This window comes from Notolabrus celidotus, chromosome 18, assembly GCF_009762535.1.
Source record: "Notolabrus celidotus isolate fNotCel1 chromosome 18, fNotCel1.pri, whole genome shotgun sequence".
NCBI classification, from domain to species: Eukaryota; Metazoa; Chordata; class Actinopteri; order Labriformes; family Labridae; genus Notolabrus; species Notolabrus celidotus.
In genome coordinates this window covers 27515227-27535547 of record NC_048289.1, presented here as the reverse complement: position 1 = coordinate 27535547, position 20321 = coordinate 27515227, and the positions used below count along the sequence as shown (strand labels likewise).

The 20321-nt window shown below is 40.4% G+C and overlaps 1 protein-coding gene across 1 annotated transcript in view; it reads right to left on the bottom strand.

The window, feature by feature from the left end:
* The window catches only part of LOC117830180 (ankyrin-3-like), a 218131-nt gene that overhangs the window by 62728 nt on the left and 135082 nt on the right, over positions 1-20321 (bottom strand). The window contains exons 11-24 of the mRNA XM_034708181.1: positions 20053-20250; positions 17316-17414; positions 15722-15820; positions 14871-14969; positions 12023-12220; positions 9606-9704; positions 7786-7884; positions 6064-6261; positions 5651-5749; positions 4700-4798; positions 4461-4559; positions 4276-4371; positions 4094-4166; positions 2396-2455 (exon numbers count right to left, since the gene is read on the bottom strand). Coding sequence (XP_034564072.1) covers positions 2396-2455; positions 4094-4166; positions 4276-4371; positions 4461-4559; positions 4700-4798; positions 5651-5749; positions 6064-6261; positions 7786-7884; positions 9606-9704; positions 12023-12220; positions 14871-14969; positions 15722-15820; positions 17316-17414; positions 20053-20250 — 1615 coding nt within the window. The remainder of the gene's footprint in view (positions 1-2395; positions 2456-4093; positions 4167-4275; positions 4372-4460; positions 4560-4699; positions 4799-5650; positions 5750-6063; positions 6262-7785; positions 7885-9605; positions 9705-12022; positions 12221-14870; positions 14970-15721; positions 15821-17315; positions 17415-20052; positions 20251-20321) is intronic.

Below are 20321 nucleotides of genomic sequence, written 5' to 3'. Positions count from 1 at the left end.
AAATAAGCACGCTCCTTCTATGTGCTGCTTTAATATTTTTAATAGACGGCGATATATTCAGAATCTGAGACGTCAAAAACAAAGACAGGAATGCAAAAATAAGACATTTTATCGGTTCTCTGGACCAACAGAAACACTAAAAATAGATTATTTATTACTCCAATCATTTAAAAACACTCTGACATGTGGTCTCTACATCACTGCCTTGTAAATATTTATGCTTAGCTATGATCCAGATGTCATATCCAAGCTAACCGAGTATGAATTAACTTTATAACTCTGGAAAAACTCTGTGCAAAGCCCTCTGCGGCTCAGGAACGTCTGCACACTGTTTGTGTCCATCCTGATTTAGATCATGGGCTGTGTGTGTTATTGGAGATGTTAATCATTGCCGTTACTCTGCTGGTATGTGTGTGTATCTGAGTGTGTGTGACACTGTGTGTGTTTGTGTACATGGAGTTTCACTTGATGTATTTTTAGATCAGGAGTGAAAGACGGACGCTCTACCGAAGATCTGGACTGCAACAACAAATCCTGCATTAAAGCAAGCATGCTCACAGGTATGCATAAAAAACCTCACACAGTTTAGTCCGTCAGTTTAGCTGCACCACTTCAAACTGGTTATTAGAGTTAGTCACAGCAAGGTCGTTGACTTCTGGACTTACAGGAGTAGCTGATGCAGACATTTCCAACATCCATCTCTGTTTAAACAAAGCACAAATACACCTTCAGCCATTGTTTACTTTCAGAACAGGAGTATGAGAGACTGGGACTACAATCTACTACTTCCTACAATACTATCACAGCGTTTGGTTTTGCCATCCACTGTCTGCCTTATTTTTCTTCAATGCGACTTCATTTTTATCATATAGTGTCAGTGTGATTCTCTGAATTAAATGGCTCAATATTCAGCCAAAACTCTGTCATTTAAGACAGGGGTTCCCAAACTTCTCAGCCCACGACCTCCAAAATATTGGTGCCAAAGACTCGCGACCCCCACTGTCCCTTAAAGTGATATAATGTGGCTTCATTTAGCTGGTCTGCAGAATTTTGCCTACCTATATGAACATGTGACTGTGTTTCCTGTGCCTTTATGAATTAACCTACTGCTACTGATGCTTTTGATAATTACCTGTTCACTAAACTTAAACTTAGGAGTCATCTGGCAACAAAGAAAGGCAGAAAACTCATTACATTTTCTATTTTCAAGGTTTTATTTCAAGTTTAGCTGCTATTTTTGTTGATATTTTTTCCTATAATGGGTAAAATGTACTATTTTTAGATAATTAAGAAAAAAAACATTCTGGAAGACATCTCACGACCCCCCATTTGTGTCTCATGACCCCCCAGGGAGTCCCAACCCACACTTTGGGAACCCCTGATTTAAGAGACACACCTCTAATGTTTTGGCCCTCTGTGGAGACCACATTCTTATATTGAGAACTATGCTACTATCTGCACATCCTGTTAAATATAAATGGAGGCAGAAGTTATCTTGCACAAGCAGAAACTGTGGCACACCTGCTAATCTTAAGATATCGGTCCATACTTCACAAAACAGCCACTCAGGGAAAGTAAAGTGTTCAGGAAATGTGGATTTCTGCAGCCTGCTGATTCTCAGCAGCTTCAGAAAGCCCCGTCTGAAACATGTGACCACCTTAAAGAAAAGCTGACTGTTCTTTACCATCAATGCAGACTTTTTATCGAAGCACCAGAGGGCAGATATGAGCCGGGAGAAAATAAAACAAACTATTAATTTAGAAATCACAGCGTATCAATCCGCGTTTTATTCCTCCCCCAGTCTCCATCTCATTCGGGACAATCAGCTCAAGTTCATCCTCTCTTGAGCTTCACCAGAGACCATACACAAAGCAAACACACACTCACACACACAGACACACACACACTCCAACAGCAGCTGACACCATGTTTGCTTTGGCCCGAATGTGTGAAACTACAATAGAAGCGTCACTGACAAGCCCCCGGAGACAAAGGATCGAGTGTGTGCGCCGCTTCTCCGTGGCGTGAAAAGAAATCTGTTACACACTCCACAACGCCATATGCAGACAGTTGGCATGACAACCAGGAGGAAGACATATTTGCTGCATTTTGGTGCAAGGAAGAAATCCTGGAGGATTTACAAAAACACAGCGTGAGAGAGTCGAGGTGGAGAGCAGCTGAAGTGGAGAGTGGCATACAACACATGTACAGTATGAGAGAGAGTAAAGAGGAAATATATATTTATCATGCTAATTAAGGTGCTATTCTTATTATAATGAAGTAAAAATAAAGCCACTGGAAACAAGTAAGAGGATTGGAAATGTGAAGAATAGAGAAAGATTAGTAAAAAGGAGTGAAAGGGTGTTAAAAATAAGATTTAAAAACAGAAAAATACCTTCTTCCACATCAGATACATAGTCCTCTGTGATCATTTCTGGGACATTGGCTTTATGGACTGTGTGATCAGGATGGAGGAGAAGGTTAGAGGAAATAAAAGGAACAGAAACTGTGGAAAAATCATATTTATAGCAAAATGATAGGCAAAGAAATCATTAAAAACAAGAAAAAAGGTGATTTTTAAAATAAATTTAAGAGTCAATTTAGAAGTAAAGGCCGAAAAATTATGATTGTAACTAAATATTTAATTAATAAAATAAAATGAATTAAGTTATTGATTGAAAAGAACATGTTTCCTCCCTTAATAGCTCTGCAACAATGACATAAATTGAGTTAATCAGTAAAAACAGGACCAACACTTGGATCTCCTGTTCAGCAGCTGTGAAAATCTGAAGGGAAAGGTGTCCATTTTTCAAAATAAAACAACATATTTAAAGTCCTTTAGCTACCTTTAGACAACAGCTAGCCAGCTAATAGCATTCAAGTACTTCCTGATTGACCCAGTGTAGAGCAGGCTAACATTACATCAGCTAGCAAGACTGGTAACTAGCTAGTAATTCAAAGCCAACATTATGTTAGGTTAACTTTGAGACTTTCTTCTTCTTCTTTAATTCCCGGCTGACTGGACACAGCCAAGGTGTATTGCTGCCCTCCACGGGTATTTATGAGTTGCTTGTAAGTGCAGTTACGTTTAGACAACATCTAGCAAGCTAATAGCATTCAAGTACTTCCTGATTGACTCAGTGTAGAGCAGGCTAACTTTGTTTTAGCTAGCAAGGCTGTTTACTAGCTAGTAACTCAAAGCCAATATTATTTTAGGTTAGCTATGAAACTTTCTTCTTCTTCTATTTTTAATTTCAGGCAGATGAGACACGCATTACTGCCCTCCACAGGCCTTAATGAGTCATTTGTCTGTGCTATGAAACTTATTACCTTCAGCTACGTTTAGACAACGGCTAGCTAACTAAAAGCATACAAGTTCGTCCAAGCTAACCCAATGTAGGCTAATATTACATTGGTTAGCAAGACTGTTAACTAGCAAGTATTTCCAAGCTAACATTATGTTATTTTACTGACTTCTTTTACCTTCAACTACCTTTGGATAGCAGCTAATGCTACCATTTACTAGCAAACATTACCTTGCTACATTAGCTAACATTTGTGCCAAGCTAAAATACCGTAACAACAAATTGAAGCCAAACTTCTAAATGGTTATTAGCTTTCAGCCACTTTCTTGCTAATGATAGTTTTGCTTTGCAAGTGGCTGGATGCTAACGTTAGCTATTTTCTGATTTGGCTAGCAGGGTATCCAGTGTGTAGTTTTATTTTGAAAAATGTCAGATTTCCCTCAGGACTTCTGCTGTTTATGGTCTTTTCTGTTGATGACAAATCTGGCAGCAATGACTGTATAACTAAATTTAGACCAGGGACAACCTGGAGTACAGCAGAATACATTATAACATCATTTAGCATCCCACGCTGAGGAGGACATCACAGGAAATGACCTGAAAGTCATCTGCAGTTATAAAACTCATCTTTCTATTAATGAGAATATGGTCAGTTCAAACCTGAAGGCAAAATATGACTACACCTTGACAACATTTTTAAGCTTCTGGCTGTCTCCTGAGGAAGTAGTCAGAGAGGTGAGGTTATGTAAAGAGAACTGTTTGTACGATGATGTAACGTGAAGCCTTACCTTCATCATCGGACATGTCTAACACCTCGTTCATCGTCTCTGGGACGTTCATCTTGTGCTTCTCGATCACAGTCTGTCAAACACACAGAGATATATGCTCTTAAAAAGGTGCTGATGATGACTTTAACAGTCCTTTACATAATGTGTTCCTGTACACTCACTCCCGGAAAACACACACGCACCTGAGTGGTGAGAGTTTCCTCCGTGACCACTTTGAGAGTGTCGACTACAGAGATGTAGCCGAGCCTCCTCGCGATCGACAGAGCACTGTTCCCGTTCTGAGGGAGGAAAAAACCAACATGAATGAAATATGTGATAGGATTGGAAATTAAAACTACTGCTAAGTTGTGGTTTTGTGTGTACTAACATTAGTGAGTTCATTGGGCGACGCTCCATGGTGTAGCAGCAGGTTGATGATGTGTGTGTGTCCCTGCTGTGCAGCCTGATGGAGGGGTGTGTAACCGTTCTGCAGAAAGAGGTGAGAGTTAAAAAAAACACACATGCTGCACACACTGACATAAAATCAGCAGCTTTAACATCCCTATCTGAAAATATGCAAAATACACAAAGAACTGAAGGTTAATTCAACACATAGCTGATAGTTACCTTCGTTTTAGCGTTGACCTTCGCCTGATTCTTCAGCAGGAAGTTAACCATCTTCACGTTGCCGTAATGACAGGCCACATGGAGAGGAGTGTACCCCAGCTGATGATACAGAAAACCATTTGAAAATGTGGTTAGCGAAGAGAGGATGATCCAATCAGGGGTGATATCGCCTATTCATCTCTTTTTGATATTTCTCAACACTGCTTTTATTTCTCTGTTTCATTTGCTCCCTTTTATTCATTTTGTTGCTTTCACCCTATTTAAACAGTTTCCTCTCAGCTGCATTTGAACATTTTTACATCTTTTGTCACCTAACTTCATATTTACTGTACTCTGTTCCTTGCTGTCTCTTGAGAATAACACGACAAGAGCTATGTCACACAAGCAGACACTTTGCTGCTGGTAAACACCGCAACCAAATCCCCAAGGTCGATGACTCAGGTTGCTTGTTTTGTTGAATTAATGGTGCCAAACCAAAATATATTCAATCTACGTTGGTACAAAAAGAAAAAATGCAAATCCTCACATAAAAGCTGGAGCAGCTGAAAGAGTCAGTATCTTTCTTTAATTTTGTGTGATAAACAGCTTAAAGCTACACTTAGTAACTTTCACTTTGCATTGATTTTGGCAACACCTGAAGAAAAAGTAGTAAGATGTGTTTTTCCACTCATCCTGCTTCCTGATGAGTTAAATTAAACACTTATTGAGAATTTTAGCTGTAGAAAATGTAAATAAAGGCGTGCAACTCATCACTTTAACGTCACCTACCCCCCACAGCTGTTTTAGAAATCAATAACTACAATACAGACATCATCAGTCTTGTCACTGATGGTCTCGTTTGTTTTGTCAGATATAAAATAGACCTATGTTTTCATTACAGTCTGATTCATAACCAGCTAAAAACTCTCCACTGGAGCTTTAAGCAACAATGTTAAATGTTAGCAGTGTTACCTTGGTCTCAGGGTCTATTGTGGCTCCCTGGTTTACTAAGACCTCAGCGACGTTGACTTTGTCCTCCTGTGCAGCCAGATGGAGCGGAGTCAGACCAGACTGAGAACAAACAGACAGAGAGACTTTAAATACACAGACAGACAGACAAAGTAACACAAAGATAGATGTGCAGACATCACTAGTAAGAGAGATACAAAGGTGTTGAAAACAGTTTGATTCAATCCAGATATAACTAAATTTAACTTCATGCATCTTTGTATTGTGGACATAAATTGACATACTGGTTCTAGTATCTAACACAAAAGCCAACAGAAGTATTTGAGAGAATTATAAGTGTTATTTAAAGCATGACCGTCTGGTACCATAAACTGTGTATCTGAAGCAGAGGGGGCTTGTTCACACTGATCTTGTACCTTGTTACCCATGTTTATGGGAGCGTCTCGAGCCAGCAGCAGCGTCACGATGTCCACGTTTCCCTCCTGAGAGGCGAGGTGCAGGGGAGTGATCCCCTGTCGTGTCACGGTGTTCGTGGAGGCTCCGTACTCCAGCAACGTGGTGGTGATCTCCATCTGGTTCTTCTTCGCCGCAATGTGGAGCGGAGTGTAGCCGTTCTGTGCACAGAAATTAGTATTTCAATGTTGACGCCTTTTCTATCAATATAATACAAATACAGAATATTTCAATGTAACTCAACATCATCACTTTATAACTCTAAGGGTAACTGAACTATCAACATCATCAAAAGTCTGTTTTTATGATATTTGGTAAATAAATGTGCTTTTTTTAACGGGGATTCCAACACAAATTGAATAACTCACAATTGTGTGCTACAAATGAAGCTTATGAGACAGTTAGCTTGGCCTAGCTTAAAATAAACACTGGAAACAGGGGGAGACAGCTTGCCTGGACATGTCCAAATAGAAGCAAAAGCTCCAAGTAGCACCTTTGAGGCTCACTAAATTAACATTTTATGAATCAGCGAAAAATAACAAGTTCCAGTTTTAAAGGGACAGGATTATTTGTGGCAGGGAGAACTCATGTGATAAATCGTCCTGTTTTTCTTTAGCAACATCACATAACAAGACTTCAAATATAATAAAGTAACTCTGATTGATGAAATAATTAATCCAGCCTATCACTCCCTGCATAAACACAAACTTCTGTCACCCTCTGATTTCAATCTTTATACTAAGCTACACTAACTGTCTGTGCTTTAATAATTAGAGTAGACACATGTGAATGAGGTTTATAATCTCAGCCAGCTTCTAACAAGAAAATAATAAGCATACCTCCAAAAATGGCAGACTAATTCAGAAAATTAAAAAGGTATTATAGTTATAAATAATTTAGTTTGTACATGGGAAAATAAATCTTATAAAATACTGTTTATTTAACATCGACATGCAGTGTTTCCCACACACAGACGATGTCTGGGTGGGCCGTCCAAGAATATTCAAGAATGTTTTTCATGTTTGTTTTTTGTCTGTGCAAGATCACCATCGGCAATGAGTGAGACGATCTCTCATCTCTCTCTGCCTGACAGCCTGCAGCACCTGACTCCTGCTCCTGAGAGAGAGGTCCTACTGTACGTCTCTCCTGTTAATGCATTGATTGAGGTGTTGAGGTGTGAGGTCTCGTGTTTAACATTCATCTTCTCATAACAGCTGGTCTGTCTGTCCTGTTCGTTCGTTCACGGGAGCAATTAACTCACTTATAGATTTACATTTTGTATCCTGGAGCTTAAGATGTTTTCAAAAAAATCCTGTAAGACCGGTCTTAATGCCCGAGAAAACCATTTTCACATATTCAATAATCTATCAGGGAACAGAACTAATTAGGGCCTGGCTAATTTCAGTGTCAGCTTTTCTGGATATACGCTGTTAGAGTGGAGGGGGCATTAAACCAGCCAATTACAATGCTGTGCTCATCTCTGCTCACAATGTGGACGACTGAAAGTAGGTCAGAGAGAGAGATGCATAGAGAGTGTGTGTCAGAGAGAGAGATGCATAGAGACTGTGTGTGTGTCAGAGAGAGAGATGCATAGAGGTAGAGAGAGTGTGAGAGAGAGAGGGAGAGAGAGAGAGATTTATACATCCAGAAACCTTCTACATAAGCAAACTCTGACTGACTCTTACCTTTGCAGCAGCATGCGGTGAGGCTCCCTGATTGAGCAAGAGCAGCGCCACCTTCTGGTTATCATAGTGAGCTGCCACATGCAGTGGAGTTAGTCCACTCTGAACACACACACACACACACACATATATGGACATTGTAAGGTGTTGTTATACAAACAGTTAAGTGCAGTATAAGCAGAAGTGATAAAAAGAAACAGTGAAGCTGCAAAACCAACGTGGGCAGCTTATGTGACAATGTGAACTTGTGTGAGCTACACCAGGGTTCTGGTTCTGGTCTCCACTTTCCAACCAGATGGCTGTTCACCACTTCATGTGCAAAACTGATTTGTCTTTCTTCCCCCTTGAGGCAACCTCTGACCTCCATACCTGCTCAGCTCCTGCTCACTGGAACCTGTTTACTGGCAACAAAAGCCTGCATCAAGCTCCGCCCACTCTCTCCCACAGTGTAGCTAGGATCAGCAGCCATCCCTCCTCTTTCTTTACCATTTGTATGTTAATGTTACTTTGCAGTAAAACTTTATTTGCTTATTGAAGATCTTACGACTCTTCTTTGTTGCTTCCCTTGAGCCAGGGTCATAACTAATGCTCCAAAGTGCCTTCTCATTGGTGGATACATGCTGGGTCTCTTTAAATAACACAACCAAGAGTAGGATGAAGACTTGCTCTTTGAGTAAAATGTCTAAGGATAGCTTTGTTGTGTTTGGACTAGGGTTGGGTACCATTTCAATTTTATTGATTCCTGATTCTGATTATTTTTGGAGAGTAATAAAATAATAAATACCACCTGAATAAAAGTTAGCCTGCCTTTGTTGTTTGGACATTTAGGCTCTCAAAGTGAACAGTCAACCGTGACATGGATTTTTCTTCGTTTTTATGAACATGAGACCGCAGCACATCACAGATTTCAGCCCATGTTGAAGTAAGTGTCCTAATAGACATGCTTCCTCCTAGTGCTGTGTCAGCTTCATTATAATGAAGCTTAGCCAAACTATGGATCGTTAGTTGCTGTCCGTCATGATCCTCTGCTCGCAACTCTACTTCCACTTTCTCTAGAGAATTCTTACTAAGGTGAAATCCTGAAAGATTTAAGTCACTGCTAGGGAACATAATAGCGGAACCAAAAAAACCCGTTCCTTATGAAATCCACGAATCTGAGAAATTTTGATCTGGTTCCAAAATGGAACTGGTTTTCAGTACCCAAGCCTAGTTTTGACGTTGGAAAAATACAAACATCTATTGATAAGTTAGCACTAGAGGCTTTGTATCTTTGAGCCCATTTGGAGCTAAATGTGCAACTAGAATGTGTTAAACCATGATGTTTTGGTGCAAAGCCTTCATAGTTTTGACATAAAGACATACTGCAAGCAAGCAGCCATCCAATAATCAAAAAGCAGAGTGCCATCCTCATGTTTTCTGTCTGCATTAGCTCTCTGGACAGCATGACCCACTTGTAATCAAAGCATATTGAAGTAAAAATGATGGATATTGAAATATTGCATATAACAAAGGAGGTCTAAACTGGATCACTGTGTTGCAAAATGGGCATTCATTTAATCATAAATGATGTCAAATGGGAGAAAAACAACTGTTTTACCATCAGGGATTATAATTATGTGGCTTTTTATGATGTCCTTTTAAAATTGGGGCCATGCTGTAACTCCATGGTGCAGCAGCTTCGTGCTCATTTTTGTTATAACTAGGTAAAATGTGGACAGCTGGTCCAACAGGCTGCAGAGCTTTATTTCAGCACGTACACACACTTTCTTTTTGTCCCTTGTTCAGCATCATTCTTTAACACATCAGTGCTTAAACAGGCGTACCTTCCCCGCAGCATCAGATGGAGCGTTCTTCTGCAGCAGCAGGTTGGCGACCTCGATCTTGCCGTACTTTGCAGCCACATGTAAAGGAGTGAAGCCCTTCTGGAGAGAGAAACAGAGAGAGACAGGAATTTAAAATAAGCTTAGACCAAATTCAAGACAGAAAGATGTACTGTAGCTTTAACACAGACCCTCATATGTTCATACTTCTTATATATCAGGCTGCTCTATGAACCCTCGTGTGTTTAATCACTTATTATCGAGGGTGGAGAACGGACGTGTGCATTACATCAGATTCTTCAGCTATGAGGCAACAAAGATCTATTACTGTGGTTCAAAACCATCTGAGACCCGGCCCCCTCTGAGTGTATGATGTGAGCGTTACAGAGGGATGACTAACAGTTATGGGACTTTACAAAATCCAGACCAGCTTCCTGGTTCAAGGCCCAAAAATATGACATTATATCTGTAGAGGAGGTGGATAGATGCTGGGAAGGAAAATGACTCTCAAACCACAAGACAATCTGGCAAGATAACCTTGAGGATAATCTGGCCTTTGCTGACTTTTATCAGAAGGCGGGAATCAGGCCTAAAACCAGCCTGATTATCTTGTAGTGTGTACTCCTACGTTAGCAGCCCGGCTCTGAGCTAGCACTGTCTGATTATGCATACATTCTTGGTTCCCTGAGGATAGATCCGGATGACTTAATTGATCGTTTGACCTTTCTTCTTTTGTCACAGTCAGAAAGAAACCTAGCTTACCAGGTTCTTTGCTTTATGACCAAAAACTAAGCCTCAGCCTCTGCTGTTTAAAAATGAAGCCAATGCAAAAGTGCACAAAACTGCAGTTCCTGGAGTGTCCACTTGAGGCTGCCTCCAAAAAACAAGGGATTACCATTAGGTCTCATGTTAAAATGCCAATTTTAATAGCAGACATAAACAGCTTGGTACAAAAGATGGTCTTGGGTATGTAGCTCATTTGGAAAATTACCCATCCGCCATTGTTGGGCTTCAAAATGTCTCCTCCGAAACCAATGGGGGACGTCACAGAGACTACATCCATATTTTACACACTCTACGCCAAAAACCTCAAAACCAGAGCAATCTTATTGAACTCTGTTTTTATCTTTATTGGTAATCACCAAATATTAGCGTGCTCACGGGCTTAACTAAGGTACTGGACATGCTATTAACCTGATACTTTCTTAATGTTAGCATCCTTCAGAGCACAGTGTGGTCTCTCAGCTGAGCTTTTCCATTTAATCATGTCCCTAGAAGCAGTTCTCTTACAGCAGTAATGATACAAGTTGTTCTGCTGTACCATCCCTCAGAGGGTAATGCATTTATGTCATGCATCACTAGCATCAGAGCAGTTTGGTTTGCTAATGTCTCAACTCTATGTATATCCTTGCAGCTTCAGGGCTTGCACAACCCTGTTTCTCTTGAATGTTTATCCTACATGCATGACATAAAGAGAAGTGTTTAAATTCAAACCTCAGGCCTTTGAGCGGTAACATGCTTAAAAGAACCGACAGAGATGTATGAGAAAGAGAACACTCAGAAACTGTTCCCTTCTGTGAATCCCAGTGCGGAATCAGAGCTGAAAACTACCTGGAAACATCTCCTCTGTGTGACTTTATTTTAGATTTAAGGGACTTTCCTCAGTGCTGAAACTGTGGCCATCAAACGCTCCGTTACAGTTTGATTGAATGTTGTGAAATGAGTAATGAACACAGGGAAAAGTTTTCCAGGAACAGTTTATTCTAACTCCAGAGAAGTTATTCTGACCCAGCTGTCCAACTGGCGGACAATCAACTGTATCTCGTGTTCCTCGATCCAGGAGTCATTTAGAGATTGGAAACAGTTAGGAGCACAAGAGGTTCGCAAAGTCTGAGTCATGGAGCAAAACTAGAAGACTCAACTCCAGACAAAAGACCACTCAGCACTCTGCTCTGATACTGGAGTGGAATCAAAAAAGACTTAGTGCTTTTGAGTCTTGGAAGTACAGCTGTGTATCAATTCCAGTAAAAATGGACGACATGCCAGGTCCCAAAAAGTGAAGCCAAAACAGGTGCAACCTGACTGGCTTCACTGGATGCAGTAAAGGTCATAAAGCTCGCCTTGTGTTTTGGTAAGCAGGAGGGCGGAACATTGATATCACAGCTCCATTAGCCAATCCCTCCTGTGCAGAATCTTGCGACACTAAAAACTCTAGTGCAAGATGGCAGCAGCATTTTGGCTTCACTTTAGAACACAGACATGCTGTCCATCTTTACACACAGCCTTTTTTTCCAAACATGGTTTGTCATGTCTTCTTTTGGACTAGTAGGTGTCCAGTTAGCAAGGAATATGTGATCAACTCTAAACCATCAAAACAGCCAGGAAGTCTTTCAGATTTCTGTATTTTGTGTGATATTTACCTTGGTGATAATCCCCAGACTGGCTCCTTGGTCCATCAGTGCAGCAGCTATGTCTTTGTGTCCCTCCCTTGCAGCCAGGTGTAAAGGTGTGTATCCAGAGCTGGTGGTGGCGTCCGGGCATGCTCCATTTCCCAGCAGCTGGTTGACGATCTCTTGCTTACCGAGACGGCTGGAGATGTGCAGCGGAGTCTGGTCATCCTGTCAATGACAAAGGCCCATCATTGATGACATCATATTTAAGCACTATTATTCACTAATCCTTTTAATATGCATCCTTAAGCAGCCACTGCCACCGCCTCTCTGGGACAATTTGAGGTAGAGTGTGTTGCCCATCAACACTTTGATTGTTGGAGCTGGGATTGAACTGCCAACCCTCCAGCTTGGACGTGACTGACTCTACCACTGAGCCAAGACCAAACAGCTGCAGTGCAACGATCGCATTTTTGTGAACTTTGAACATGATTTGTATCCAAGAAAGCATCAATGTCTCTTTGTTTGCCTGAGTTGGATGGCCAATTTTTTTCCTCTTAACCATTTCCATTTGCTTATTTGTAAGGCTATTCTTTGTCTGCAGCCAGCTAGCTAATGTATTTTTGAATTATTGTCTTCACTCTCAGGTCCTTTTATTTCGAATTCTAGGAATGAAGTCTGCACAAGAGCGAAAAAAAAGTTTGCTCTCTCCTCTGCAGGATGATTTGAATCTCAGAGGATGGTTTCACCGGACATATTTTAAGTGACTTTAAATGCTTTAGACACAAGACAGTGTTTCTGCAGTGACACTGTGTCTGTGTCAGGGGAGGTTGTGACAGCGGGAAAGAAAATATTGAAATACATTACCCTTTCTAAAGGGTAACGAATTTCACACACACACACACACACACACACACACAGACACACACTGCGCCAACAGCCATCCTCTCTCTTCACACAGTAGTGTGTACCACCCCGCCTCCGACTGTTTCTCTGATCTTTTGTCGATATTCATCAGCTGCACGTTTTATAAAGACGCCCAAATAACAAACTCTTCTTCTCAGATCTGTCACTCAACATTAGGTTATAAAAACAGGTGATCTGTGTGTGCAGGAGGTGTGTTAATGACAAAGAGTTTCACCATGATCCAAAGTGAGATGGTGCAGAATGACATCAGCAGCAACACGCTGCACATCGCTTTCAAACAGCGGCATGAGATGGTTCGTATTAAAATGAGACGTCGCAACTCAATTAATGCATTAACAGGAGAGAGAGAGAGGTACTGGAGTAGGTCTCTCTCCCTCCTGCAGAGCATGTGTCAGGTGCTGCAGGTTATCAGACATGAGAGGCAGAGACCACATTGATCACAGATGAGGATTTCATACAGATAGAAAACAGAAACATGTAAATATGGTCCACGTTATAGTTGGGCGACCGGAAAAATACTCAGGCAGCCTGCCCTGGTATCATCTCCATGCTGGAATCACTGCAAGAACATCTGGCTGCAGAGGGCATGAATGCTGCTGCATGAGTTTTATATCTCATGAGAAGCAGGATCCGCTTTATCGACCACGTATGTGTGCACATATGAGGAATATGACTCCAGTTTACATTCTCCAGGTCTACAGAAAAAGACAACAAGGCTACAGTGTGGGGCTAAAGAGTGCAAAAGATAATAAATGTAATTAAAGCCACAAACAGCGATGAACAGGCCCTTAAAAAAACCTGCAGACACAGCCTCATGTGAGCCAATGCCTGATGATTTGGTGAGATTACGGGCATTTTAAAGCCCCCAAAATCAATTTCTGGTTCATGGCGAGACATGTGTGTTTGATGTATCGCCTGAAAGTCTGCCACGCCCACAATTTTAGTCTCAACGGTAAGCCTCGAAAGATTTTGAATTGTCAATGTGTCTTCTATAGAATGTGCCTTGTTTGGACTGAATTTGAGAAAAACCCTAGGAGGATATCTCAAAAGTATGCACCCTTATTTGGGCGCCATTTAGAATTTTCAAAGCTAGGTGGCGCTCTTCCTGTTGAGTTTCGGATATGGGTGTACGAGGCTTTTTTGTGTGTCCTGATGCCATGAATATGCATCTTAATATTCATGCATGCAAGTCAAATTTGCACACTTTCATGCATGTTAAAGGCTCCAAAAATGCGATCTCGGTGGTGCGACAAAGAATAATAATGATCCTTTCAATAGGGCCAGTTTCAATAGGGCCTTCGCCGCCACTGCGTGTCAGTGCTCGGGCCCTAATTATAACAGAGCTATGTAAACAGATTGCTTGTATGTACATGAGGTATATGGTTAAATTGTTCAACAGAGTGTTTAACGTCTGCCGCTGTGCTTCTGCAGAGCTCCCTTATGTCCACACCACTCATGTAAGAGGGATTTTAATCTCACTTTGACTTCTCTACTTGTTATTAAAGGTAAAATAAATTACAGTCCTCATACATATTTAATTTCACTTGATATTTAAAGCTAATCTGATGTAATAAGAAGAGGCTTTTCAGGTGTATCATCTCATTAAAGGGATCTGACGGTCATATTTTGGAAAAGGTCACTTCTCTAAAAAATGGAGATGCAGATGCTTGTTGCATTAAAATGACATGAAACTGCTGATGATGCTGATGTTGTTTGGTCAAGTTCACCCTTTAAATGTGGATCTATTTTTTGTTGCAAGTAGGAGCAAACTTTATTAAACATGAAGTCCCAGTCTGCATGAATTCACATCTACGACAAACCGTCAGTGTGGAAAGAAGAGAAGCTGCTCTGCATGTAGACACACAACCGCACTCAGACACACACACATCATTACTGTGTCAGAAAAAACAAACACACATAAATATGGAAACAGATGTCACATGCGGTCTACCTTGGCTGTTGCATCCACTCGTGCCCCGTTCTGGATCAGATATCGGACCACGTTTGACTGACCGGCCCTTGCTGCCATGTGGAGTGCTGTCTCCCCTCTCTGGAACACACACACACACAGAGAAACACACACACACATGAACAAAAGGGTTTACATTACTCCAAAAGTTTTGTTCCTCATGAAAACACACAGACAGAAGAGAACACGTATGAACTCACTCAGAGTTTCAAAGTACAGAGAAAGAGAGAGAGAGAGAGAGAGGAGAGAGAGAGAGAGAGAGAGAGAGAGAGCGACCCCCTCACTCTCCACACCCAGCTCACCATAATGACGTCCCATAATGCTCTGTTTCTACGGTAACCTGGCCACAGACACGGCGTGGGCGACCAAATACTTGGGGTTGAAGAGTTTACTGTGCAGCACTCTTTCCCCTCTTTTCTTTTTGTCCTGCCTCTCTGTTTGCTTTTTACACTCTTCCTCCCATACATCCCTCTGTCTTCTCTTCACTCCTCTCTTTCCTTCACTGGGAGTTAAAAATAGTCCGTAGTAAAAGTCTGCGGCTCCGACAGACGAGTGCTGATGGATAAGATGAAGGTGTCTGTACGTACACATGGCATTAATAGACTTCTTTTCTTTCTCTTTGAACCTACAGATGTTCATCAGTCTGTCTGATATAAGGTGAAGCAGAGTGCTGAAAAAGTCATGTTAGTTTATTTATGCCACTTTAAGGTCAAGTGCACTCTAAATAAACTTCATTCAACAGTCTAGCACATATTTATCACACCTGCATCACTGTTTCACTTTTGTTCATCTTCTGTGAGGACGAAATAAAAATCAGGAACTTCCAAGCTCACCACGTTGCTCGTGTTTGGCGAGGCTCCGTGGTTGATCAGCTGGTGGACGATGTTATCGTGTCCCATAAAGGCTGCGACGTGGATCGGAGTCAGACCGGACTGTGAAGTGAAGAGACACACAGAGAAGAGGTGGTGAAGAAGGGAAGACTTAAAGCTCCTGTGAGGCACAAATGGGTTGTGTTTATTTTGGCGCCCCCTGTGGACAAAACTAATCTTCTCTTATGAATGTGTCAGCAGTGTTTTTTTGTTTTTTCAAGTTGCATTTTCAGACTTTTATGTTGGTATTTAGGAAAGGACAACAGATAGAGCAGGAAACTGGGGAGAGAGAGCGTGAAGCAACACACAGGGGAGGGGCCACAGGCTGGAAGGAGCTCAGCCCAGGCCGTCTGGCTGAGGACAACAGCCTCTGTACATGGGACACTACACTTATAACCTGCGACCCAGAGAAATGAGTATGTGTAATCATTTTGTTTTATTTTCTGATATTTATCTGATTTCATTTCATCGATTTTACTGCAATGATTTTATTTTATTTTTCTGATCTTATTGTATTGATTTATTGTAATAATTTCATTTAATATTTACCAGAGTTTATTTTATTTATTTTATTGAAATTATTTTGTCCAATTTTCTGATTTCATTTTATTGATTTCAATGTAATGATTTAATTTAATTTTCCGATATTTATCTGATTTTATTTTATTTATTTTATTGTAAAACATTTATTTAATTTTCTGATATTATGAGATCTTATTTTGTTGATTTTATTGCAATAATTTTATTTAATTTTCTGATATTTATCTGATTCATTTATATTATTTTACTGTAATGATTTTATTAATTTTTCTGACATTTATCAGATTTTATTTTATTGATTTTATTGAAATGATTTTATATATGTTTTAAGTATTTCATATTACTTTCCTCTATCTTGTGTTAGCCTTGTATTCTTTTACCTATTGCTGTTGTTTTCTCTCTCTGGGGGGTTTGTTTGTAAAGCACTTAGGGCTGCATGCTTGAATGCATGAAAGGTGCTGTATAAATAAATTGGGGTCAAGGGTCAATTCGTCAAATGAAGCATCATAGCCAGAAATAAAGGGTGGCTGTTTGTCAAACTCTGTAAAACCTAATTTCTCATTAAAGGAAAAGGAAAAATGTTGCAGGAAGAACAAGCACTGTGGGATTACTAATAGGGAGCTATGAGAATGAGACTTTGAGGACTTGATAATACTTATTTTTAAAGTGAAGACTGTTTATTTTAAATGTTAACATTAAAAGTAACTACAGTCAAACAATGTGAATAAAATACTTTATTCCTTCTTTAATGAAGCAGAGAATTAAGTAATTGTCTTTACCCTGCAACGCTCCTCAGGTAAATGTGTTACCTTCAACCCACAGGACAAAAACAAGAATTGTTTCTGATATAAAGAAGTGATGGCACTGTGTACACAAAGACCAACACACCTACACACCTACACACACACACACACACACACACACACACACACACACACACACACACACACACACACACACACACACACACACACACACACACACACACACACACACACACACACACACACACTCCTACCTCAGTGACAGCCTGTATAGACGCTCCGTGCTTCAGAAGCAGCTCCATCACCTTGACTCTGTTTTTCTTGCAGGCAATGTGCAGAGGAGTGAAACCATTCTAAAAGACACAGATCAATACGCAAACATCAACATTTCTGAGAGTCAAAAATAGTCCTGAAACTTTCTGTGCGTGTGTTTCTGTGCAGAGCTGGCAGAGGAAAAAACCTGGAAAGCCGAATGGAAAATACAGTACAGCTCTACAGGGGGAACTTCTTTTCTTTTTCCCCCCTTTTTTTTTCTTTCACTTTTTCCTTTTTTAACCCTTCAGCTAACCAGGCGAGCATGTGTGGAAATAATCTACCGGACTAGAAGCTGTTAAAAAAATAAAAAGAATGCTGCACTGAAATAGATACTTTTCTTTACAACTCATTCCTTGCTCGCCAACAAGCTCAATCTCCCCCCTCCTCCCTCCCCCTCTTTGCCTCTCTTTGAGGTTTCTGGCTCCTATGACTTCATTTTCCTCTCCCTTTTTCCTTCTCCATAAAGTCCCGGAGCTCTAACCACACCCTGACGTCTCTCCTTACAGACCCAGAGATGCTTGTCTTACACCAAGACAGCAGCCAGGGTCATCAAGTCTATTTCAGCCTCCTTGTTTGTTTCCTTCATTTACATCCTACATGTTCTCTCCTCCTTCCTTCTCCTCCACTTCTCCTTTTAAGTCCCTCGTTTCTCTGTGGAAGTAGGAATAATGATGGAGGTGAGGAAGTAAATAAAGAGAGAGGGAGAGAGGAAATGAAAGGCTTGGAGGATGAAATCATCAAGACCTAATTGCAACTTTCCACAACCACAGCTTTAAATCAAGTCTCTGCATAAAGCCATGATCCAATTCTTTCCTCCTTAAATTTGCTTTTCAACATGAACCTTGAGGTTTATCTGCGAGTAGTATCACACGCAAGTTTCATCTACAGCTGGACCACATCAACAAAGTCAGACCTTAATGTTTCTGTGACTAATTTAACTGGAAGCTGAATGTCATCAGGGTAAAACTCAAGCTGCACACGTTTTATAACTCCTTCCATTTTTCTCTACACTTCAACTCAGAAGGCAGGACATCATCATCATCATGCTGTGAAAGCCACACTGCAATGTTACACCATGATGACAGACGGAGCAGCAGAGAGCTACTCTGTGAGGACGACAGATTTGGAGTTTCTATCAATGATCTGTGCAAACACACGGACGTGCAGACATCTTTGCATCTTCTTGAAAATTATTCTACTTCTTCTAACTCAGATGTTTTTATTCATCCTGTGACATGCCGTTCCTCCAGGTTCACACCAGTCACATGATATAAACATCATCACCCCTGTTCACTCTGTTATGGTGATTTTTCCAGAATATGTCCTTCTGCATGTTCACATCGGCTCACCCTGACTTTACACCAGGAGGCTGTGAGGGAAGAGTCTCTTCAAAGTGTGGTGGAAATTTTATCTGTTTGTGTTCACACATGCAGCCAAACCAGGAAATTTAAGTTTTGTGCATGTGTGAATACAACTAAACTCATGTTGGTTTGTTCATTTTAATAATAAATAAGATTAAATAAATAAATAAATTATATTAATAATACTAGCAATAATAATCTTTACTTTAGTAGCACTATTTAAAAAAAAGTGCTTAACAAATGAGAAAGAAATCAAAAGACAATAAGAGAGAAATGTAAGGACGACAAATATAAGGGAATAAAAAGATGTTGGAAGATTAAAAACAACAGATTGAAAATTTTAAAAATCAGAAATACAAAAAATAAAATATGAAAATATAAAAATATAAAATGTAAAAATATTAAAAATAAAATGCAAAAATTTAACATAAAATACCAAATTTTAAAATATAAAATGTATAAATATGAAAATATAAAACATAAAATATTTAATACATAATTTTAAAATATGAAATGTAAAAATATAAAACATGAAATATAAAAATTGGAAATTTTAAATGATAAAATCTGTGATGATACTGTGTGAAAGACTGTAAAAAACCTTTTTCAAAACACACTAAGAGACTTCTCCTGTAAAAAGCACATCTGTTTTTAAAAGAGGTTATTAACACCTTTTAAGAATGGTGCTTATTTTATTTCTTCTACTGACATTTTTATGACGTCTCTAACATAACAGAGATGATCCTTTTTAATCAGCCCGAGCACAAACATCAGATTAACTCTGACACAAGTCCGAATCAGAAACTAACCACAGATCTAAATCCAGACAATCGTACTCCACCAAAGTCTGAGCTGCTAGAGAATATTTTGTAACGTCTCCATCCAATCCTGCTCTGCATCACAGAGGTCTGAATGTTGTATCTGTACGGCCATGTTGCAGCAGTGATCTATTTCATTGTGTTTCTATATTTGTAGTTGTCTGCGGTTTGATACTGAGAGCTGTATAATTTCATTACATTGCACCACTGTCTAAGAATGTGCTTCCTCCAGCCTTTCACACGTCCTATAACAGAGCTGTGGTGAAGTTCTGCTGTCACTACCCCTTTACAGCAACACACTGAACCCTGTGACGGTGCGATATAGGCATCCTAATGTGTGATTTCACATGGCGTTGAGGTGTTGCAGAAGCACAGGAGGCATGACATGAAATGCTACATGTCTGACCTCTTGGTCACATGTTAGAGATCCTCTGGTGGAGGATGAAAACTAAGAGTGACAGAGTATTTATAATCAGTCTCCCTCCTCTCATCCTCACCAGTGCCTTGGCGTTGGGGTTGGCCTTCTTGTCCACGATGACCTTCGCCACCTTGTAGTGCCCGCAGTGTGCAGCCACGTGCAGCGCCGTCAGGTAGTCGTTGGTGACGTCGTCCACAGGCACCTCGTGGTGCAGCAGCAGCTGGACGCAGTTGAGGTGGTCGCCCTGCGTCGCCATGTGGAGCGGGGACAGACCGTTCTGGAGGGAAGAGATACTGGACGTGAGATTTGAACGGCTGATATTGCGTCTCACAGAGAAAGAAAAGGACT